General features: G+C 60.6%; 1 protein-coding gene across 3 annotated transcripts; it reads left to right on the top strand.

Annotated features, from left to right (window-relative positions):
- Positions 1-6616: 6616 nt before the first annotated feature.
- Positions 6617-22962, top strand: ALDH3B1 (aldehyde dehydrogenase 3 family member B1). Of its 3 annotated transcripts, none has more exons than XM_059399740.1 (10): positions 6617-6641; positions 12473-12635; positions 14614-14724; positions 14845-14965; positions 15246-15331; positions 15804-15885; positions 18277-18663; positions 19036-19202; positions 21815-21914; positions 22392-22962. In XM_059399740.1, exons 2-10 carry the CDS (start codon positions 12474-12476, stop codon positions 22580-22582), a joined length of 1407 nt encoding a protein of 468 aa, XP_059255723.1. In that variant the 5' UTR covers positions 6617-6641; position 12473; the 3' UTR covers positions 22583-22962. The 3 variants fall into 3 exon arrangements, with proteins under 3 accessions (XP_059255723.1, XP_059255714.1, XP_059255705.1); XM_059399731.1 differs by lacking the exon at positions 6617-6641 and adding an exon at positions 7740-7823; XM_059399722.1 differs by lacking the exon at positions 6617-6641 and adding an exon at positions 9496-9519.
- The last annotated feature ends 561 nt before the right edge of the window (positions 22963-23523 follow it).

Here is a 23523-nt window from a genome sequence, read left to right as displayed (position 1 = left end):
GTGACAAGCGTTGGTGAGAATATAGAGAAGAGGGGGATCCTTATGCACTGTTGGTGGGAAGGTAAACCCGTCCAACCATTTTGGAGAATAGTCTAGAGTTTCGTCAGAAAGCTCACGATAGAACTACCATGTGATCTAGCAATCCCACTCCTGGATGAATATCCAAAGGAAATTAAAGCGGGTTATCAAAAATATATCTATACCCCCATGTTACTGCAGCATTTTTTTAAGATTTTATTTTTTTTAAGACTGAATTTATTTATTTGAAAAAGAGAGAGTGCACAAGCGGCAGGGGATGGCAGGTAGGGGAGAAGCAGTCTCCCTGTTGATCAAGGAACCCAATGTGGGGCTCGATCCCAAGACCCTGGGATCATGACCCGAGCCCAAGGCAGCCACTTAACCGACTGAGCCACCCAGGAACCCCTAAGATTTTATACTTATTTATTAGAGAGAGTGTGTGTAAGAGAGTGGGGCCAAGGGGAAGGGGGAGAGAGAAAATCCCAAGCAGACTCCCATTGAGTGAGGAGCCTACACGGCTCCATCCTAGACCCTGAGATCATGCCTTGAGCCAAAACCAAGAGTCAGATGCCTAACAACCTGAGCCACCCAGGAGCCCCACTGCAGTATAATTTACGATTGTTAAGATATGTAAACAACCTAAGTGTCTGTCAATGGGTAGATGGATAATGGAGATATTGTATACACATCTACAATGACCTATTTAAAGATTTTATTTATTTGACAGAGAGAGAGAGATCACAAGTAGGCAGAGAGGTAAGCAGAGAGATGGGGGGAGGGGGAAGCAGGCTCCTCGCTGAGCAGAGAACCCGATGCAGGGCTCAATCCCAGGACCCTGAGATCATGACCTGAGTTGAAGGCAGAGGCTTGACCCACTGAGCCACCCCGGTGCCCCTACAATGACCTACCTTTAAGCCATGAGAAGAAAAAGGAAATTCTGCCATTTGCAACAGCAGGGATGGACCTCAACGATATTAGGCTAAAGGAAATACATCAGAGGGGGAAACACATTCACAGTATCTTCTAGGTGGGATCTAGAGACGGCAACAAAACTGACTCCAAAACCCAGAGTGAAATGCTGGCTGCCAGGGCCAGGAGCGGGGGCATGGGAGAGGCGTTGTTCGAGGGTACATACCAGCAACTGGAAGATAAATGAGTCCCGGAGCTGGAAGACATGGTGCAGGGGTTACAGACAACCAAACCGGACGATAAACGGTAAGTCTGGTTAGACTCTAGGTCTCCATTATTCCCACCTCTAGAGGAAATGATAAGTCCGGGATGTGACAGAGGTGTTAGCTAGCATTACTGGCAATCACACTGCAACATAAATGTATCCACTCAGTACGTTGTACACCTGGAACTTACACCACATCATATGTCAATTATATCTCAATATAAAAAAATGTCCAGTTTCCCTCCCTTGCCTTACTTTGCCTTGTTGCTCCTTCTGGTTGGAGGACCCTTTCTCCTTCCTTCCCACCCTCAGGATAAGAAGCCACCCTGATGACCGGTACAGCCCCCACCTCTGACTTTCCCTCCTGGCTTTCTGTGATTTAATGGTCTCTTCCCCCATTCTCCCTCCCCCATCCCTGGCAAATGCTCACCACGTTCGTTCCCCTCATGCAGAGGACTATGCCAGCACTTAGTAGGTGGTCCCTAAATGTGGGTGGGTGGGTGGGTGGGTGAGTGAATGGGTGACACATATGCATCTCAGAAGGGTTGCTGGGAAGGCAGGTGGCTGGGGGTGTGGAGGGCACGAATCTGCAGAGACTTCGGGCGGCAGCTTTCTCCAGACCACATCCAGGGGCAGATGCAGACAGGTGGAGTCATGCCCGAGGTGCCCAGAAGTACAAGGTCAGGGGCAGGAAGAGACGGACCGCAGGGATGCAGCGGGAGCCGGGAGGCTAGGCGGCCAGGAGGCTGCGGTTGGAGAACCGAGGTGCCTTGTTCTGGGGGATGACTGAGTCGCGGGTGTGGCGGTAGTGCAGGTTGGGAAGGGGTGAAGAGGTCCAGGAGGTCATGAGGCAGGTCACACGGGCCCTGTGACGCCCGCAGGAGGATGCAGTCCTGCAGAATTCAATGGGTGACCCGGAGACGTGGCTGGGAGGAGGGAAGATGGCTCCCTGCGGTGGGCGGTGTGGCCTCAGGGACTGAGTTCAGTGGAGCAGGGAGTAGGAGGCAGGGGGGTCTGGAGCCTCCGCAGGGGAGTGAGGAGGTTGCCAAGAATGAGCCCTTGCCCCTTCTAAAACCCGGGGCCTGGGTGGACACTAGGGTCTGTGACCCATAGAACCCTTTTTCCCTTGAGGCGCTAAGGAAAGAAATGACTCGGCCAAGTGCACTGGGCTGGCCGGCAGCCACGTCTCCTCCAGCCCTGATGGCCAAGAACCCAGGACAAGCCAGGATGGAAGAAACTGGGGAAGGGCCCTCTCTCCCTGGAGCAGCCCCCCAGGGTGTCCCCCAAGCTGGGTACCTGATCTTCTCTGGCATTAGTGTGGGAAACCCCAGCACGACACCGTCACGGAGCGTACTACTAGGGAATAAGCGGAGAAGGACGGGCACTGGCTAAAAACGGGGTGGCGGGGGCCAGAGGAACAGAACATCTGGGACACCAGAGCACACCTTTAGGGGCAAGAAAGAGGAGGTGCCCCAGGCCGGATGGCTCTTATGGAGAGAGACAGGGCGGGAGGGGGTTAGCTGTCCCGACATCAGGAAGAGGGCAGGCCCACAAGTCTTCTGAATGGAGACAGGGAAGATGGGTGACTTCTGAAGGCACCAAGAGGCTCTGAGACGCAGCCTCTCGACGCTCTGGCCGGAGAGCCCACCATCTGCTGGGGCCCCGCATGGCAGGGGGAGAAGCTCACAGGCGGTAGGAGGCATTCCCACGCCCTGAGTGCGTGTGTTTGATCCAAGGGTAAAGGTCCCTAAGGTGGGCTTTTCTGCTCTCCAGGCGGTGGGGAGGACAAGGCTTGCCGAACAGCCACTGTCTCAGGCCAACTCAGAACTTACTGGGTTTTGTTTTGTTTTGTTTAAATCTCCCACCAGAAGGTCCCCAAGAGGAAATCAAGCAGCATGTTTGAAGAAGCAACCAGAAAGCAAAGAGAAGGTGGCCAGGGAACAGACATGTTGTTCCAGAGAGCCCGTGCTCTGCCCTCCGTAGGGGAAATATGAGCACCCCTGTGTCCCAGAACCTCCCACAGTGTGACTCGAGTTCTTGCCCAGCAGCGTCCTAGATGCTGACTTCCCATGAGAGTGCAGCCTTTCTCTGGGTCTCAGTTCAGGCCCATAAAAGAGGTTACGGTACAGCTTAGGGTCCCAGAGTTACTTAATTAAAGTCCTTGTGAACCAAGTGGTTCAGTCGGTTGGGCGTCTGCCTTCAGCTCGGTCATGACCCGGGGTCCTGGGATGGAGCCCAATGTCAGGCTCCCTGCTCAGTGGGGAATCTGCTTCTCCCTCTCCCTCTGCCCCGCCTCCCTACCTCCCCACCCTCTACACCTCCCCCTACTGACGCCAGCACAGGCACTCCCTCTCTCTTTCTCTTTAAAAAAAAATCCTTGTACACATGGACTCTTTCTGTGGACTGTTGGTGACTTTCAATTTAATTTTATTATTTTTTAAAGATTTATTTATTTGAGAGAGAGAAAGAGAATGAGCAGGAGGGGCAGAGGGAGAGAGACTCCCAAGCAGACTCCGCACTGAGCGGGGAGCCCAACACGGGGCTCCATCCCGTGACCTCGAGACCAAGACCTGAGCCAAAGCCAAGAGTCAAATGCTCAACGGACTGAGCCACCCAGGCACCCCAGTAACTTTAAATTTTAAATTGCTTTATTTAAAATGAATTCATTTCAGAACATTTTTGTGGGGAGGTCCTGGTTAGCTTAGTTCAAAACCTGATGTTATGGCGCCCAGTGCTTAACGGTATTATTCTAACCTTATTAAAAGCAAAAAGGAAACGTATTTACCTTTAAATGCGAAAATAATATCATTTCCTTTTTTTTCCAAAAGTGAAGACACAGAGGATGCGCAGACAGACGAATGTCCCAAGCTGAGTAATGAGCGACGCGGGTCTTGTTAGCATTCCCACACGGGGAGGCAGGAGGAAGCGGTGGCAGCACGCCAGGGCTCCCCAGATCTGCGGATATGCCCGGACACCCCGCAGGAAAACCACCTCCGGCTCAGTCCAGATGCGGGGCTGGGATGTGTCGGAAAATGCTCCTGGACACAAGAGCTCCAGGTACTTAAGCCAGAGGCTCCCTGATTAGATTCAGGTGCTGGCAGAGGAGAGGGGCAGGGACAGGGAGGCCCGTTTGTGGGCGGCGGCATGGCTCTGCCAGGACCCCAGAGCCCAGATCGTGGGCCAGCTTTTCCTGGATCACTCTGACCCTCTGGGGGGCTGATGACCCCACTCCCTCCCTTGAACCCTGAGACTGGGACTGCCTTTAAGGCGGGCATGGGGGGACCCGGGTAAAGGCCTCCAGCATAGCCTCCCAGGACAGGGAACTGAGTGAGGCCAGCACACCCCTCCCACCCCCGTCCAGGCCTCACGCTCTCACTCACTGCCGAGCCCCCAGGAATGAGCCACCATATTCCACACCAGCCCCCATGCAACAGTTTTCAGATTATTTTCTCTCTACTAGGTTTGATTTTTTTTGTTCTCATGACGACATTCTGGAATGTTCCTTACAGAAAACAGGAGACAGAAATTCAGATGCCCCAAAACATCTCCTGGGATGCTGTGGGGCAAATCGCGTGACCCCATACTGTGTCCCAAAGAAGGCCGCCCTGGGCCTTCCTCGTTCACCTAATGCCACTTCCCTGGCATGGAATTGACTCTTGGCCATTTTTTAAAACTAAAAGCCTTGGGGATGACAGTCACCACCAGCTGTTGGGAGGTCCCCAAGCGGAGATGTGCCAAGAACCCGGCCAGTGCCCAGCAGAGCAAATGCCCAAGAAATGGAGCCTGCTGCTTTCAGCTGCGGGATGAGGCTCCTGGGAGTGACGGTGACCCCGTGGGCTCCTAAGCAAGGGCTCAGGTCACCCTGGACACTCTATGAGCCTGGCTGGGCTAGACTCCCCCTCTGTCCCTCTTCCTGTGTGTGCCTGCCCCGGTCACTGCATGTCTCTGAGCCTGTTGTCTCTCCCACAAGCTATAACAGCAACGTCCCAGACTTCCGTGAGGATTTGCTTCGAGTGCCTGGCGCGGGCTTGGAGCACCATGGGCGCTTCGTCAAGGTGTGCCGAGTGCGCCCCGGCCTCTAACTCTGCACCTGGAATGGGTCCTACTGGTCTCTGAGGGGAGGCTGGGGGGTGGGGGAGGGACAGGAGCCAGGGTGGGCTTGCCTCTAAGGCAAGAGACAAGGAAGGAAGGTGGGGGACAGGGTCCTGGGGACAAGGCCAGAGTGGCTACTCCCTCAGGAGGGCGGGAATGGGACAGGAAGGCATTCATGCTTACTGAGCACCTACTGTATACCAGATGTTTCCAAACACACAGGCAGCCAGAGTCAGCCCCGTTCCGCAAGGGGAGAGGTGAAGAAGACGGGGGGCGGGGGGCACTGGCCTGCTCAAGGCCACTTAGCACGTGGGCGGAGGAGCACAGTTTGAGTGTCTGTCAGCGGGCAAGGTGGCGTGATGCTCTTGGTCATCGAGTATGTGAGGGAGCGAACCGATGAGCGTGTTAAGGCGTCCGTGGATGCTGTGGCCCAAGCCCAGCCCACCCTTACCCACCTCTCCACCCCCAGGAGGCTGAAGGTGACCATAATGAAGTTCATTCCATCCCAGCCTCCAAGCTAAAACACAGAGGACTCGCCAAAGCACAGGGCTGAGGCAAATGTGGGGGTGCGAGGCCGCTGTGTCCCCTCTCCCGACGTCTGCACACCCCACATGGGTGACCGGGGTCCTCAGCAGAGCCTGTCACCCATCAGAGCTGGCTCGAAGGGTGCCTCCTGGTGGGGTCCCACACGGACCTCCCCCCATGGATCTTCGGCTCTCCACAACAGGGACATGACCTCCAGACTGCACTGAGCCCCCAGAACCTTCGAGGATCAATAGAGGTCTCCAACCCAGAGAGGGGGGAGGGCACCTATTCCTCCCCAAAGAGCTATGCCCCGTCAGACCAGGGGAGCTTCACTGCCAGGCCAGGGGAGCACGCCTGTGCCAGGAGGCCAGGCCTCTTTGGAGAAGTCGAAGGCTGTTCCGAAATTCATGGCAAGTTCACAGGGCAGGGGGCTGGGGGTCCCTGCAAGGCGATCCTTGGCCCAGAAGCGTCCCTTCAGGATCCTCCAACACCCGTCTCCCCACCAGTGCCTCCCTAGGTGAGCCCCTGATTGGCTGTGTAGCCTTAGACCAGTGGCTGCCCCTCTCTGGGCCTGGGTCCCGGCTAAGCGCTGTCAGGCTCGGCCCCCGCCCAGCCCCGCCTGGCGCCTGCTCCGCCACTGCCTTCGCCTGGCTCAGCTCCAGACAGCAGGGCACGGCTGTCACATGCTGAACCACGTGACAGGCAGCGGCTGGGGGCTCCATCCCACGGGGAGGAAGGGGGCCTCTGCAGCCCCTTCCCCCTGTCCCAGCAGGCTGAAGCCTCCAGGGGAGCCAGAGCAGGTGTGGGCCAGGAGACCTCTCCTGCCCCTCAGGTAGGCAGGGGCCGCGGGAGGGCCGGGGCGGCGAGAAGCATCTCCCAGGTGCCGGGGTGGCCCAGAGGCCCCAGGCCAGGATACCAGGCAGACACCCGGGGCACCAAGACAGAGGGGTAGTGGTGGGCCCAGGGTGGCTGGCACGGGACGAGGGCACAAGGGATGCTCTGCCCCGTACCTGTAACCTGATCACCTGCCTGTCTGACACCAGCGGCTGCTCGGGAACCAGCCCCTTTTGTGGCGCAGGTGTGCGTGGGGCGGGGGCCCCGCTAAGACAGAGGAAGGCCCCCTTGGCACAGCTCAGGCCCCAGAGGAGCAAGCTCAGAGGAACCACCGTGGGGACACTTACCATGACAGCTGTCCTAGAGGGCAGAGGGTGGAACGCTACCTTCAGAGGTGGGCGGGGACCTCTCCGGACGGTCGCGGCCCCTCCGCCCCAGAGCGACCACCCAGAGCGACCAGCTTCCGGTGTGCGCCCCAGCCCCGCCGTCCGTGCCCTGTGGGGTCAAGTCCGGTCGCCTCTCTGGGGTTCCTGTTTTCTCCTGGTGAAATGGCAGGGTGCAGGGTGACCTGTTCTGAGAGGGGGTCCTGGGTGAGGTGGCATCGATGGACATAGCTGCGGGGAGAGCTCCGGAACGGAGGGGTCCGCGGGCTGGGCCCTGACACTGTCTTTCCAGGCTCCAGCCCTCTCTGGATCCCTGCTCTTCATTTTGCACCTGGAAAACCAAGGCTCCCAGGGGCGTGGGGGGTGGGAGGGCGGTGGTGTCGGGGCAGGGCTTCCCTGCTACTCCAGGCAATTGGACGCCACCCCGCGGCGTCGTAATTCCCAGGCCCACAGCCCCGGGCTGTCCTCCTCCAAGCTGGGCCTGGGTCTGGTGAGACCTTGGGCTGGATCCCTCAGCTCAGAGCTCCCTGAACACCTGCTGTGTGGCCCCGGAATCGGGCTGGCCCTCTCTGGGCCCTGGCTCCTTCTCTGTGGTCCGGGAGAGGATCCAGATGCCCCTGAGAGAGAGGTAATGAAATCTCTGCCGGCAGCTTCCAGCCGGCCCAGAGCCAAGGTCAGGCACGAGGCCAGGGCAGCCCCGCCCTAGCGGCCCGCCCAGCCTCGGACATTTCAAAGCGACCTGGCATTGGGGCAGAGCGGGGACGGCCAGGAGGAAGGGCAGCTTGGCAGGACCGCAGGTACGCTGTCCCAGGGAGGCGGGGATGAGTCCCCAGCAGCCAGGGCCCAGGACCAGGCTGGTGGGCTTGCTCGGGGACACCAGGCTGGGGGCTGCCTGGGCAGGCCTGGCCACTGGAGGCCACACACACAGGCTGGCTTTGTCTTCCAGGAGCTCCTCTGCCTGCCTGGGGAGAAAGGGGAAGGGGGAAGGAACTTCCTCTGCTCAGACCTAAGAGCTGGAGAGGGAGGGGCTAAGGAGAGGCTCTGGGGCCCTGAGGCTGGTGGCCGGCAGCTGTCCTTGTTTTGTCTCTCTTTGTCCTCTCATTGGGGTCACAGCACATCTTTTCTGGGGCTGAGGGCCGCAGCTCTGGACCTGGCTGCCCCAGGAGGGAATACACCCCCATCCCTGGTGGGAGAAGGGGGCAGGGGATGGGGGCGGGGCAAGCATCCATCTGGCAACACAGAGTTTCTGGGCGCTGCTACGCGAGCTCGGTGCTGGGGCCAGAGTACCCACTAACTATGGCACATCCCGTTCTTGGGAGCGGGCTCTGCCAGGATCCAGGAAAGAGGGATGAGCCAGACTCTGCCCTGCCTGGAGGAGGGGTTGATCATCAGAAGGTCTCAGAGCAACAGGGGAACATTCCGGGGAACTCTCTGGGGTGGGGTTGGCTCCTCCCACAGGCTAAGGGTTGATCTCCAGTTCCCCCAGCCCCCATTGTAGGGAGGGGACTCTGCCAGAGCTTCTGGAGAGCCCATGAAAAGCCAGGTTCAGGCTCCAAGGGGAGATCAGATTGGAGACCCTGGGGTAGCAGGGCTGTGGGGTCATCAAGGCTGGCACTGTGACCTCCACTCTGGCAGCCTGATCGAGGACCCCCCCAGACCCTCAGAGCCCCAAGTTGTTTATCTCTCTCACCCCTACATGGCTCTCAGGTTGATGTCTTTTCCTCCCTCGTGCCCACACTGGGCCAAGTTCTCTCCTTGGGCTCTTCCCCAAGGTCTCCTCCCCGGAGCCCCCTTGGCACAGCTGTCCTTCACAGTCTGTCTGAGTCGCGCTCGTTCAGAGCCACGGTCACCGAGCACTCACAGGGCTCGGCCTCGCACACAACACTGCGTGCCTGAATTCTCCCAACAGCGCCCTGGGGCAGCTACGTACCATCCCCATTTCTCAGATGGGGCAGGAAAGCCGCAGGGGAGCCAAGCAACCCGCTCAGGGGCTCCTAGCTCACAAACAGGCTGCCGGGATTCGAGCCCAGACCTCCAGGCCCCGACGCCATACCGAAGGGGTGTTCTTAGGGAGGTTCTTGGGGTCTCAGTCCGTTGAGCATCTAACCCTTGATCTCAGCTCCTGTTCTGATCTCAGGGCTGTGAGTTCAAGCCCCGTGCTGGGCTCCACACTGGGTATGGAGCCTACTTTAAGAAGGAGGGGGGTTCCCTTAGGAAGCTTCCAGGACAGCTCAGGACGTGGAAGCAGTGAGAATGACAGAGGCTGGTTGGGGAGCAGGGGGGGCCGCTCCATGGAGAGCACATCACAGGACGGGCCACCTCGTAGGGCGGGGGGTGGGACAGTAGAGTCCAAGTGATGCTTTGGAGCCAGCAGACCGGCGTGCCCAGCTGACTTACCCCCTCCCTGACGCCATGCGATCTGTCTGGGCCTCAGCTTCCCCCAGGGGAGCCGTGCAGACACCCACGTCAGGCTGACCGAGGTCGGCATGTGCGGTAAGTGCCTGCTCATCGTGATAGCTAGAGGAGTCCTTGGGCCAAGGCCTTAAGGGGATGTGGCTCATCCTCCCCCAGCCTCCAAGTCAAGGGAAACAGGCCTGGCCCTTGTCATCCTCTGCTGTCTTGGCCCCTCCTACCCCATCCACCGGCCCCAGGAGCCACAGGTCAAGAACACATGCGGCACGGCAGGTGGCTGAAGCCGGGGCCCCTTAGTGGGCGGCGGACTCTTGGGCCCACCAGCCGCTGGGACCTTGGCAGTCAGCCAGAGGAGGTCCCAAGGGGAAGCAAGGCGGGGACTAGTGGGAGTAATGGGGAGTCAGAGGCAGAGAGCGGGGTACAACCAGTGCGTCTTCTCACCCTCAAGGGCGGTGCCCAAGTCCAGCCACGTGCCCCTGCTCCCTGTCTCTGCATCTGCAGTTCAGGCCAGACCCCTGAGGCGTCCCCTCTCCCCAGGGGTCAGGCTGCCATGTAGGGGGATGGGGGGGGGGGGGCAGCCCTCTGTTCCTCCAGATTCCTTCGCATCCTGGTTTCCAGGGTAGAAAAGGTGGGTAGTCTTGGGTCACCTCCTTGCCCTCTCTGTGCCGAGACGTCCCTCTCCTTGTGAGGGAGAAGACGGTGCCCTCAGCAGGCTGTTGTAGGGGTCAAATGTGTCACGCAGGCACAGGAAATGTCATTCAACATCCTTATGAACTTCCACAATATCACATGTTCCCAAGGGGTGGGGGTCGGGGGGGGAGGTGGGCTCCAAGACCCCAGCCCAGACCGATCCAGGAAGCCCCACATCTGTGTCCTTTGTGAGGTCACAGACCCAGGCTCCCCCAGGAGGTGGCCTGGGCTCCTGGGCACACCTGGGCGGTACCCAGCTTCCCATCCCCTAACGGGCATCCCGTGATCCCTCTGTCCAGATTGACCAACGTTGGTGGGTGGGGGACAATATTGGGTGAGTCGGCCACAGTGTTGCCAGGCGAGGCTGCTGGAATGTTCCGTCCAGCACCCCCACAGAGCTCCCCTCCCTTCCCTCACCCAGAGGTGTGCTGTTCCAGTTACGTGCCTGACATTTTTGTGGGTTCTGCAGACCTAGCTTATGAAAAGGCACAGAGCCCTTGGGGGGGCAGATGAGGTGGGCGCACTCTGTACTCCACACCCATCCGCAGGGGTCCGGAGGGGCCCACGAGACAAAACAAGGAGTGGCAGCGGGTGGAGAGAAAGAAAGGCTGGCTGGGAATTTAGTGACCCCAGCCGTGGCTGACCTCCAGCCCGTGCACCGCGGCCATGGCTTTAGGGGGCCTGATGTCATTTGTTTGTCGGGACGATGGCAAGTGCTGTTATTATTCCCACTTTACAGACAAGGAAATTGAGGCAGAGAGATGAGTGGCCTGCCCAAGGTCATAAGGCCAGAAGGAGGCCGAGCCGGGGGTGACAAGCCCAGATGGCAGCTCTGGAGGCCGGGAGGGCCTTGGCACTGCCCGGTGTCCCTTCCTCCGAGAGGCGCGTGGGGTCTGGGGGCAAGCCTGGGGCCGAGAAAGGCTCTGAGAATGTCCCCTCTCTGCTACGCTGGCACTGCCTCTGGGTCCCATGGGATCTGTCTTGTGCCCCCAGGCAACTGCTTCGTTCTCCAGACCAGAGCAGGAGGCCTGTGGGGTCAGCCTGCCCCTCCCCCATCACGCCCAGGGCTGCAGCCAGACTCTCGGCACAGAGTTCCCTTCCGGCCGGGCCATTCTATTTGGCTGGAGCAGGCTCAGCTCTCGAGACCATGGATCACTCCAGAAATCTGAGGGCCGTGGGGCAGCCACTTAACAACAGCTGGCAGCTTTGGGCATGCTGACACCTGGCCCTGGGCTCAGAGCTGGACAGCGTGGTCTCCTCTTTGAAAAACAGCCTGTCAGCTGGTGGCCGCTAGCGTTACCCTCCCTGACAGATAAGGAGGCCAAGACCTAACTCGGGCAGGGAGGCAAAGAGGGGCCAGCGGGAGAGAGGATGGAACCCCCTCCCCATGTGAAGGAGTAATCAGGGCGAGCTGCCTAGAGGAGGCGTTCACCAAGCTGAGACCTGAAGGGAAGGGAGTCAGAGAGGGCAGGAGGAAAGGGTCCCCACGGGTCCTGGGCACCAGGCCAAGAAGCAAGTACGTCACCCTGCTCCTCTGATGAGTTTCGAGTAAACAGGTGGCAGCCCGGGGGACTGTGGGGACCCCACCGGACCTCCCGCCCAGGCTGCTGACAGCATGGAGGCATCGGGGGCCCCCCAAGCCCCTGCCGCCTACTGTTCCAGCTCCTCCAACACTGGGGCTGGTGAGAGGGGCAGAGACAGTGGAAGCCACCGCCCAGGTCCCCCAGGTCCCCCAGCCGCCCCCCCACCCCGTGCTGCCACCAGCCAGCCTGGCTTCCCTAGGCAGTGCCCCCAGGAGAGGGGCAGGAGGCGCAGCGTATTCTGTGTCTGGGTTGTCCCCCAGTGGCGGGGATGGTAGCTGTTGGTGGACTGTCCTCTACTTGCCGAACTCTTCCTGGTTACTCCACACAGACCTGGCAGGGATGAAGGCGGCCCCATCTCCATGAGGGGCACCGGAGTGGGAGGGGGGCCATGGCTTGGGGCTCATTTCCGTGTGGCAGGGAGAAATGAGGTTCCCCGGCTGCCAGCCTACCTTTTGGGGCTCTGGGGTAGCTGCTCCCAAGCACCACCCCCCACCCCGCGTGCTCTCCTGCCCCCAGCCCAAGGTCCAGGGCTCTCCCGCCCACTGGCCAAGGGAAAGGGATTGGGGGTCCATCAGAATGTGTGTGTGTGTGTGTGTGTGTGTGTGTGTGCGCACGTGTGTAGAGGGGGCAGCCCCGGCCCTCTGGGGTCACGCGGGAGTCCTTGTGGGAGTGTCCGTGAGCCCATAGAGGTACAGCCAGGGGCACAGGGAGGATGCCCGAGAAGGTGGGGAGCCCCGGCCCACGCTGCCCCCTCCCTGCAGGATGGACCCCTACGCGGACACCCTGCGGCGGCTGCGGGAGGCCTTCAGCACAGGGCGGACGAGGCCCGCCGAGTTCAGGGCGGCGCAGCTCAAGGGCCTCCGCCGCTTCCTGCAGGAAAACCAGCAGCTTCTGCAGGAGGCGTTGGCGCAGGACCTGCACAAGGTGGGCGGGGCCGGGGGTTGGAGGCGGGGCCGGGGGCCGGGGACACGCGGGATGGGGGCCCGCAGCTTCCTCCCTGAGCAGGGACTAAGGCCATGCAAACCCCACTCCCTTCCCTGTGCCCGCACGGCCTCTTCGCCTCTTCCGCAGCGTCTGTCCGCGCATTTACCCTCTGCCCCACAACGCCGTACTGAGCACCTACCATGTTCCGGGTCTCCTGTTCTAGGCCAACGGGGTACAACAGAAAGTGAACCAAAATCCTTGTGCCCAGGGAGCTGGCCTTCCGGAGAGTGGCACAAAACAACAGTAAAGAACTAATTGTATAGTATATTGGATGGTTTCAAGTGCCATGGAGAGACACTCCCGGGGTGAGAGGGGCAAGAGCGCGAACCAGGAGCAGGGCGGTGTTTTACATGTGGGAGTCAGGGGCAGTTTCTCTGAGGAGACCTGCGGGAGGGAGAACTTTGGAGGAAGAACTTTGGAGAAAATGGCAGCAGGCACAGCATGTGCAAAGGCCCTGAGGCAGGCGGCCTCTGTGCTTGAGGAGCAGCAAAGAGGCCAGCATACCTGGAGGGGAGTGAGAGATGAAGAGATGTACAAAAGATAGATCCAGGGAGGCGGGTCACACCATGTAGTGCCTCGTGCACCACAGATGAGTTCAGTTTCACTCAGAAGGTTGGGCGTCATTGGCCTCTCTCCAAACCTGCAGGCCTGAGGGCTCGGCTCCTCCCAATTTCAGTAGCAGCCCAGCAATGCATTTGCTTCCGGACAACCTCCCACTGCCTCAGCCGACAGGGCCCAACCACTTGGCTGCTCGTGCCCCAGGGGGTCCTTCTCTGGACAAAATGTCCTCTGCACCTGCCACCAAGGCCACGGTGTCCAGACCCACCCCCAGGCTCCCCTGGCCCCTCAACGCCTGGAACTCCTCACGGCCAGGCCTATGCCTCTTTGCCGCCGGGTGAGGTGCCACCCTTGCAGTGGGCCTGCAGGTTCCACCCAAGTCACGATAGAGACCCCGGGGCCAGCGGAGCCGGGGTCCTTCAGTAGCTTCCTTGGGTAGCTCCTGACTTACAGGCACGCTGCCAAGTGTCCGCCCTGTCCCCAGAGCAGTCATGGACTTTGAGACTAGTGCCTCAGGGCATCTAGGGTCATCCCTTGGGGACAGCAAAGTGTGTCCACAAGGACTTACCTTGAGGATGTGGCTTCCTGGTGATGCCTGCTCCCTTTCTCAGTGTCCACAAACCTGCCCTTAACTGTGATGCCCCGGGACTGTAGCCAGTTGAGGCCCAGGCTTCCTTGTCAGCAGTTTCTGGAACCATCTGTTTTCCCATGAACCTATGAAACCAGGGTTCTCTCCTCGACAGTCCTCACCCCTGCAGCCTGGTGCCATCACCTCACCCAGTCTGCTTCTTGCTAACTGGGAACACAGCAAGCCGGCGCCCACCTCAGAGCCTGGAATTTTCTGTCTCCACGTATCCACGGGCTCACCCCCTCCCAGTTCTCACCGCTCAAAGGTCACCTCATCCCAAGGCCGGCACTGATAATCTTGTATAAAGCAGAGTACACACACACACATACATGAGCACACACAGGTGCGCACACACGCATTCACGGACGCCCATGCACTCACGTGCGTGTGCCCGTGCACAGCCCCCAACACACACACACACACACACGCACACACACACACACACACACAATGCGCGCACACCACACACTCCAGCAGTCTCTGTTCCCTATCCCCTGTTTCACTCCCATGGCTCTGGTCACATCGGTGTTCTCTGTGTCACAGCGGCTGTCCCCCTCCGACGTCCGCTCTGTGGGGCAGGCTCTCTGGGCCCAGTGCTGTCTCTCCCTGCTGCATTCCTAGCACAGGAGGGACTCCCGAGGGCTGGAAGCCCTCATTGAACACGGAGTGCGTGAATGAAGGAGCCCACTGGGGTCCCCCAGCCCGAACCCTGCTGCTGTCTCTCCCCTGCAGTCAACCTTCGAGGCAGAGGTGTCTGAGATCAGAATCAGCGAGAGCGAGATTGACTTGGCCCTCAGGAATCTGAGATCCTGGATGAAGGATGAGAAAGTGCCCAAGAATCTGGTGAGCTGGCCCCGGGGAGGGAGAGGGCACACGGACAGCCTCGCCCACTGGAGGGTGGCACAGAGGGCCTGGGAGTCTCAAGGCCCCACCACTCACCACCACCCTGGCCCTGGGGCCCAGGCCACGCAGCTGGACTCGGCCTTCATCCGGAAGGAGCCCTTCGGCCTGGTGCTCATCATCGCCCCCTGGAACTACCCGGTGAACCTGACCCTGGTGCCCCTGGTGGGTGCCCTCGCTGCAGGTAAGAGCAGTTTGGCCCTTCCCGCTGCCCGCTGTCCCCACCCTCAGGCCCCCTGGTGGCCCACAGAGCCTGTGAGCGGGGAGCTGGCCACGAGGGGCTAAGAAAAGCCAGTTCCCACCTGGCCCAGCATCCCAGGGTGGTGGGGCCTCGGGCCTGTCAGTCACCTCTCAGCCAGATGCTTCTCCTGAGAGCAGAGCGAGGCCGGGCATCAGGGGCAGGGGCTGAGTGGAGGCGGGAGAGGCCGGCCCTCTCCCAGCGCTGCCCCTGCCCCGCCCCGCAGGGAACTGCGTGGTGCTGAAGCCTTCGGAGTTCAGCAGGAGCACAGAGAAGGTCCTGGCTGAGGTCCTGCCCCGATACCTGGACCAGGTGAGCCGGGCATGGAGTGGGCCCAGCAGCTGCACTGGGGTTCCGCAGGACCTGAGTTCCAGCCTCCGTCCTGCCTCCTTTGGGGTGTGCAGCTATGGCTGGGTCGCTGCCCTCTTTGCTGCCATCGAGTGAAACAGAGAGCCACTGCGTCCAGCTGTGCTCTCGGGACCGTGGCCCCGGAACCTGCCTTCTGTCTTCCGGAGCCTGCCGGAGCCTGTCTTCTGGGCAGCCCTGACCACACCCCCACCCTGCCTGCCGCCTGTGCACCCCTCAACCCCAGCCAGGCCCTAACCTCACACCTTCCGGGCTGGGACTGCGGGGGACACCGGGCAGCTCCCTGCTCCCATCTGGCCCATCTAGGTCCCTGGAATCTGTGGGTCAGGTCCAGCGGGGGCAGGCACACAGGGAGGTAGCCCCCTGCGTTCCCCAGGCTGGGGTCCCAGAGGGAGCCGTCTGCCACCCTGCCTTGCAGAGCTGCTTTGCCGTGGTGCTAGGAGGGCCCCAGGAGACCGGGCAGCTGCTGGAGCACAAGTTCGACTACATCTTCTTCACGGGTGAGGCCAGGGTGCCCGCGGCATGCAGGGCTTGGGGGGCTCCGCATGGGGATGGTCGAGCGCAGCCACCCCCTCAGGGTGCTTGTCCCCAACCCTGGGAGAGGCCAAGGGACCCATGCGCACAGACAGCCAGGAAGGAAGCAGGCTGGCTCCAGGACAAGCTTGCTCTGTGCTCCTTGAGCAGGCTGGGGAGCAGCCCTGGCCCCTGGGACCCTCCAGGCCCCTTCCCTGGTCACGGTCTCGTGGATGACAGCCTCTGCCCGTGCCGAGCTCCCACTGTGACAGGCTCCCCCCTGGAGACCTTATAGACCACCCACTGGTCTCAGGACCTTATACATGATCCTACTGACCCAGGGCCCTGTGGCGGGCTGGACAGATGAGGCTTTGGAGGACAAGGTAATGACGAGCCATGGCACCCAGCTGGGGTCACTTCGGGGACCAGGATTGGGGAGGCTGGATTTTCCTCCCAGGCCCTCAGTGAGAATCGCTTTCTGTGGTCCTCTGCCATCTCCCTGGCACGTGCCCATGAGGCCCAGACACCACCTGGCTTCAGGTGACAGGATCGGGGTGTGTGTGTGGGGGGTCCCATAAGGGTCACAGAGCCAGAGAGGCAGGGAGCCGTGTTCCCTGGCCGAGGTTCTGGAGGAGAGAGAAAGCAGACGGGGCGGAGAGCCGCTTCGGGGGCCTCCTGCTCACTGGCCTCGTGCCTGTACACCTTGTCCACGCCAGAGCAGGGGGAGTTTGGTCTCTGCCTTTCTCCCCACAAACCCTGCCACAAGCCCAGGACAGGGCCCATGGGCCCCCAGCTTGGCGGCCAGGGAGCCTGCTACAGAAGCAGGGGGCGGAGTCCTCAGCTGGTCCTGTAGATTCCTGGTGGCTGGAGGGTGGGGGGAACACGGGGAGGGGTGGTCCGCCTTCCACCATCACACCTGGCACCTTGACGGGCTTTGGGCCTTTGACTCGGGCCAGGAACCCGGGCAGCCTGCGCAGAGGCTGGGAGACTGACCAGGACCTAGTCTGCCATGAGTCCCTGACTCCTGCAGGACTGTCCTTGTCTGACGACAGTCACAGATCTGTCTTGAGGGTATGTGAACTTGTGGAAGGCTTTGTCACAGCCCGTGGCCAGGCGAAGCATCCATTCACTTGCTCGCTGTTTTCTGAGGGAACATGCCCTGTCCAGACGCCGTCCTAGCCTTGCGATAAAGCGAGGGCTGAGGAGACAGAGCCTCCCTGCCGGGGGAGCTCATGCTATAACAAGGGGACAGGGGACAGAGAATTGAACAGCGGGCCCTTGGAAGGGACTCTGGCAGGGAAGCGTGATAGGATTCAACAGACAAGGGGAGCCTCATAGACAAGGAGATGTTTCTGAAAGACAGGAGGACCCGAGGGAGGTGAGGACAGGTGAGGGGATGTGGGGGGGACTGGAGCAGGGTGGGCCGGGGGGAAAGGGCAGGGAAGCTGGGCCAGGCTAGAGCAGGGACATCAGGCTCCCAGGTGGTGGCCGGAGAGGGCCATCCCAGCAAAAATGGCAGCACAGGACCCTGGGCCAGGCATGGGCAGGGACATCTTGGATACAGGGAACTTTCGGTGAGGGGGAGGTGGGATGGAGGGGACTGTGGGACCCTGGAGCTGGGCAGGTGGCCACTTCAGCCAAAGGCCGGGAGCAGAGGGAAGGGGGGGTGGTTAGGGTGGTGTAGCCGCCAGGTTACGTCAGAGAGAAAGACCCAAACGGCAGCCCTTGGAGCTGGACTCTGGCTTTGGACCAGAGCAGTCTCTGCCAGTTCTGGAGACGGGAGAGGTAGGGGGGATGGAGCGGGGCAGGCCGGCAAGAGTCACTGGCAGGGGGGCACCTGGCTGGCTCAGTCGTTAAGCATCTGCCTTCCACTGAGGTCATGATCCCAGAGTCCTGGGATCAAGCCCCACATCAGGCTCCCTGCTCAGTGGGGCCTGCTTCTCCCTCTCCCTCTGCCCCCCCACCTGTGTTCCCTTTTTTGCTGTGTCTCTCTCTGTCAAGTAAATAAATAAATCTTAAAAAAAAAAAAAAAATCACTGGCAGAGGGAGCCGGGGATCAGAAGCAGGGCAAGGGGCTCCTGAATTTCTAACAAGGCAGGTCAGGAGAGGGAGCCAGGGACCTGGCCTGTGCTCTGTGCAGACCCCTCCATGGATCCCCCGTGGCTGGGCTGGGCTGGCCGAGGCTGTAAGCAAGGTGCTGGTGCAGACACCGGCAGGGGAGGGCCAGGGGAGGGCTGGCATCCTCCAACTCCACCACCTCTCCAGGGAGGTCAGGCCAGGGCCTGAACTCCCCCGCCAGGGGTCTCAGCCCACAAGCGGAGGCCATCTCACCTGGCTGAGGTGACTGAGGGTCACCCTGGTTTCTTTCCACTGCCCAGGGAGCCCCCGTGTGGGCAGGATCGTCATGGCTGCCGCCGCCAAGCACCTGACACCCGTCACGCTGGAGCTGGGGGGCAAGAACCCCTGCTACGTGGACGACGACTGCGACCCCCAGACCGTGGCCAACCGCGTGGCCTTTTTCCGCTACTTCAACAGCGGCCAGACCTGCGTGGCCCCCGACTACGTCCTGTGCAGCCCGGACACGCAGGAGCGGCTGCTGCCCGCCCTGCAGAGCGCCATCACCCGCTTCTACGGCGACGACCCCCAGAGCTGCCCGAGCCTGGGCCGCATCATCAGCGACAAGCACTTCCGGCGGCTCCGGGGCCTGCTGGGCTGCGGCCGCGTGGCCATCGGCGGCCAGAGCGACGAGAGCGAGCGCTACATCGGTGAGCGCGTCCTGTCGCCGCGCGGTCGCCGGGCGGAGGCCCTCCCAGGACAGGACGCGGGTCGCGCGTGGGCCTGGAGCCTGGGCCGCGAGCCCGGGCCCCGCCCTCGACACCCAGTAGCCCCGCCCCGCCCCCTCGTCGCCCCGCCCCGCCTCGAGGCTCCCAGGGCCCCGCGATCCAGCCCAGCCTGGACTCCTGCCTCCGCCACCTCTGCTCCACCTCGGCCCCCGCCCGGGCTGGACAACCCCTCGCCGTCCTTCCTGGGGGCCGCGGGTGGTGGCCCCCCCTTCCCCGCAAGGCCCCTGAGGCCGGCCCGTGGCCCACCCCCACCCCCGTCTCGCCCCAGCGCTGAGGGGTCCCTTGTGCCCGCAGCCCCCACGGTGCTGGTGGACGTGCAGGAGACGGAGCCGGTGATGCAGGAGGAGATCTTCGGCCCCATCCTGCCCATCATGAACGTGAGGAGCCTGGACGAGGCCATCGACTTCATCAACCGTCGGGAGAAGCCCCTGGCCCTGTATGCCTTCTCCAACAGCAACCAGGTGGGGGCCCCAGGGGGCCCTGGGTGGGGGGCCCAGGCAGGGGGGGCTGGACAGAGATGGGGTCAGGGGCCACAGTGGACGGCGGACTGGTGACAGCAGAAGGGGAGATGGCTCCAGGACTGGAGGGGACCAAGGGGCCTGGAGGGAGGGTTGGGTGTCCTGCTTCTCTGGAGCAGTCACAGAAATTCCAGGGTGGGGCACTCTTGGTTCTGTCACTGTCCTTTCTGCCCCCAACCTAAGCAACAGTCTCCAGGGTTCATGTCCACGGCTCCATCAGCACCCCGCTCTGTCTTCCTCATCATCTCTGCTGGCTGTCAAATGTCCCCTTCCAGTACTGGGCACACACGGAATGGCGTGGAATGACTAGGGGAGAATGAAGGACCAGAACACACAGGAGGGACGGTGAACCCCAGCCCCCTGCCCTGCTCAGCCCCTGGGGGCATCCTGGGAGCCTCAAGGGCAAAGGGCAGGCGTCTACAGCTCAGGGCACACCTTCCTCTCTCACACAGCTCTTAATGAGATCCCTCGGAGATTGGACAGTGTGGGTTTTTTCTTTTTTTAAGATTTTATTTATTTATTTGAAGAGAGAGAGCATGAACAAGGGGGAGGGGCAGAGGGAGAGGGGAAGCAGGCTCCCTGCTCAGCAGGAGCCCCGATGCAGGGCTCAATCCCAGAACCCTGGGATCATGATCTGAACCAAAGGCAGACGCTTAACCGACTGAGCCACGCAGGTGCCCACGCAGTATGTTTTCAGTAAACTCTTTATTTTGGAATAATTTTTTACTTTACAGAAGACAGAGATAGTCCAGGGAGTCCCAATATAACCCGCTACCAGTTTCCCCCATTTAAGGGCCCTTGTGTTCAACAAAACGAAGAGATGGTGCTTGGTCGGTTACTGTTAACAACACTCCAAATTCGATTTGAGCTTCACATTTTTCTTTCAGCCCAAAGAGCCCAGCGAGAGCCCTACATTGCCTTAGTTGGGGATCCTCTTGTCTGTCACCGCGGCTCAGCTTGAGAGGCGCTGACCAGGTCCCATGCAGCATGTCCCCAACCTCGGTGGTCTGGTGTTTGTCTCATAAAAGATTACCACGGAGGCGAGGGCTGGCCTCCGAGCTCCTATCAGGGATAGGGATCCACACATCACTGGTGAGGCCAAGGTCTCGGCTGCCAGGGGTCTCCACCAAGAGACCGACCCCTTCTTTGAGAGTAAGTCTCGAAGTCGAGCCCCCCTTCCATGGGATTGAGCGCCACCTGCTGAAGGCGGACACCTACTTCCATCCCCTGGAATCCGTAAGAACGATTTGGCTCTTGAATCACTTCTATCAGCAGGGACTCCCGTGCACCTGTTTCATTCTCCAGGTCACAATGCAACACTGCCTTCTGTCCTTGCTCAGGCTGTCCCTCTTCGGGCACTGGGAGCTGCTGTGTCCTTCAGTGTGTCCCCCCCCCCCATCCTTTTGTTTTCCAACCACTTCCTTCCTTTCAGGGTTCACGAGCTGCTTCGGCTCATCCCGTGTTTCCCTGGCCCAGCCCGAGTCAGTCATTCCTCCAAGGAGCCTTGCTCTATCTGGATAATAGTAACTTCAGAAAATTGACAATCCGGGTTTTTTGGAAAGGGGTCAATTTTCTCAACGCCCAGCACTGACTGGCCCTGGGGACCCATGGCCGCCCCCAACACAGTGACAACCTGCTCCCTCTTGTGTCACTATCATTACCCACCTCCACGTGATTTCTGAGCCCTGTGATGGGGCGGTTCCCTCTCACCACGCAGACCAGCCGTTAGCTCAGGATCACATGTCATAACTAAATATAGCCGAGTTTTCTGGCAATGACTATAGTGTTTACTGATCATTTCCCCTCATTCTTCCAATAAACCTATAGGTTAAAGAGAAAAGGGCTTCTTGGGGCACCTGAGTGGCTCAGTCCTTAAGCGTATGCCTTCAGCTCAGGTCATGATCCCGGGGTCCTGGGATCGAGCCCCGCATTGGGCGCCTGCTCCTCCCTCTCCCACTCCCCCTGCTTGTGTTCTCTCTCTCAGTGCCTCTGTCAAATAAATAAATAAAATCTAAAAAAAAAAAAAAAAAAGAGAGAGAGAGAGAGAGAGAGAGAAAGGGGCTTCTTTAAGTAAAGCAAGGGCCACGTTCATGTTCCTAAAATGCACACCTGGCTTCATCACCCCATCTCAAGGTCCTCCCTGTGCTGCACACTGCACAGCCCAGCCCCTGGGTCTCTGCACCTGCCCTTCACTCTGCCTGGGGGGACCCCTTCCCCTGAGAGGCAGCAGTGGCATCACGTCCCTCCCTCGGGACGCTTCCCTGACTACCTGGCATTTCACCTTGAACTCTCCAGGTCCCCAGGGGACCGCTGAGCTTCCTGTCTCCCTCTTGGCCCTGCGTCTGTGTCACCAGCCCCCTTGCAAGGGCCACGCTCGAGCAGCTGCACCGGAAACATGTCCAGACTTGGGGGCTCGGGGGCAGGCTTCGACACAACCACACCTCCCCACCTGTGACACTCCCAGGGTGGCCAGACTCTTCCACCCTGCGGGGTCCTGCGGGCTGGCCTCTGGCTGCCCCGCCACAGGGCCTCATGGCTGTTCCCCTCCCCACCAGGTGGTCAAGCGAGTACTAGCCCAGACCAGCAGCGGGGGCTTCTGCGGGAACGATGGTTTCATGCACATGACCCTCGCCAGCTTGCCTTTCGGAGGAGTGGGTAAGTGCTGGCAGAGCCCCGCCTTCTCTCGCTGTTACTGGCCTGAGGGCACCCCTGCCTCCATCCTGCAAAAACCTTCCAGACCTGCCCCTGCATGTACATATGGATGGGGACCCATAAGGACACCATTTGGGGTTCTGGTACGGGGGCCAGCAGTGGTGCCTGGTCCTGGAGGCCCACACAGACCCGGCGTCCACACTCAGTCCACCCCCACCCCCGGACAATTTGCCAGGCCCTCTGGACAGTGGCTTGGGTGCCTAGTGTGGGCAGGTGCCCATCTCTGGCTCTCCCATGCCAGTGAAGAAGTGGTGGGATCAGAGAGGATCATGGCTACCCCATATCACACAGACGGCCCATTTCGCAGACGGGGAAACCAAGGTCCTACTGCGTGTGACCGACCGGCAGAGCCTAGGTGTGTCTGACAGCCTCCCGCTGGCCGCTGCGGGGCTGACTGGCGTGTCCCATGTCGCCCTGCAGGTGCCAGTGGGATGGGCAGCTACCATGGCAAGTTCTCCTTCGACACCTTCTCCCACCACCGCGCCTGCCTGCTGCGCCACCCTGGGCTGGAGAAGATCTACTCCATCCGCTACCCGCCCTACTCGCCTCGCAACTTGAGGATGCTGCTGGTGGCCATGGAGGGTCGCAGCTGCAGCTGTACCCTGCTCTGAGCCCAGCTCACACCTGTGAGTCTGCTGCCCCTGCCGCCTGCGGCTAGGGCAGATGTGGCCTGGTGCACACACCCGGGGGGGAAAAGACCACAGCCCAGACCAGGGCATGCCCTGTCCCTCCTGGGCCTTCTCTCTGGGAGCCCTCAGCCTGCTGCCTTCCAGCTTCCCTCAGCTGACCCCAACTAGGACGGACCAAGGCGAGGGAGCCTGGAAGACTATGCGGTAACCTGCCCCCGGTACCCACACTAGCCACCTGAGTCCTGGGGGAGGCCAGCAGGTGTGGACACTTCTGAGCCACCCCCCTTCACAACCAGCACCTCCGGACATCACTGTGGGGATTACATTTTGGAGTTTAATAATAAATGAGTCATTCATCCCAAGCTCCTGTCTCCTCCTTTGGGCGGTGTCAGTCTTTCTCCCCTCAGGCCTTCTTGGGAGTTCTGAGCACCTTCCTGTCCCCCCAGTGGCTGGCCCTGGGTGCCTTCCCCTTACCACGTCCCACACCAGAGTCATCCTCTCCTGCTCATCCTCCTGGGCCCTGATGCCATGGAATCATCCCTTACCCACTCAGCCACCAAACCAAAGCCCTGGGGCCCCCCGGCTCAACATCCCCTTCTCACCTCCCAAGTCCCACCTCTGAGCAAGTCCTGATGGTGCTATAAAGCTGCAGAACTTGCAATCCACAGACCTGGCCGCCAGGACCAAGGCCATCTTTCACCTCTCCTTTCCCCACAGGCCTGAGCTGAGGGCACTCCCTGATCTTCCCAAAGCTCACCCCGGCCATGCCACCCCGCCGCCCAGCCTGAGCCCCTCAGTGGCTCCCTGTGGCCCGGAAGTCAGGACCCACATGAATCCTTGGGGGCTCCTCCACAGCGCTGGGTCCCTGTCGTCCTTCTCCAGAGGACCTCTGCACGCACGCCCCGCATGCCTGCCCTGCCCTT

The sequence above is a fragment of the Mustela nigripes genome, chromosome 1 (genome assembly GCF_022355385.1).
Source record: "Mustela nigripes isolate SB6536 chromosome 1, MUSNIG.SB6536, whole genome shotgun sequence".
NCBI classification, from domain to species: Eukaryota; Metazoa; Chordata; class Mammalia; order Carnivora; family Mustelidae; genus Mustela; species Mustela nigripes.
This window is presented reverse-complemented; position numbering and strand designations above follow the sequence as displayed.

What these genes read in the sequence shown, in the direction of transcription:
- ALDH3B1 (XM_059399740.1), top strand. Translation starts at nt 12,474, where the DNA reads ATGGACCCCTACGCGGACACCCTGCGGCGGCTGCGGGAGGCCTTCAGC. An exon ending in CGAGAGCGAGCGCTACATCG is followed by an intron (nt 18,664 to 19,035) that starts GTGAGCGCGTCC and finishes TTGTGCCCGCAG; the next exon opens with CCCCCACGGTGCTGGTGGAC. An exon ending in CCTTCTCCAACAGCAACCAG is followed by an intron (nt 19,203 to 21,814) that starts GTGGGGGCCCCA and finishes CCTCCCCACCAG; the next exon opens with GTGGTCAAGCGAGTACTAGC.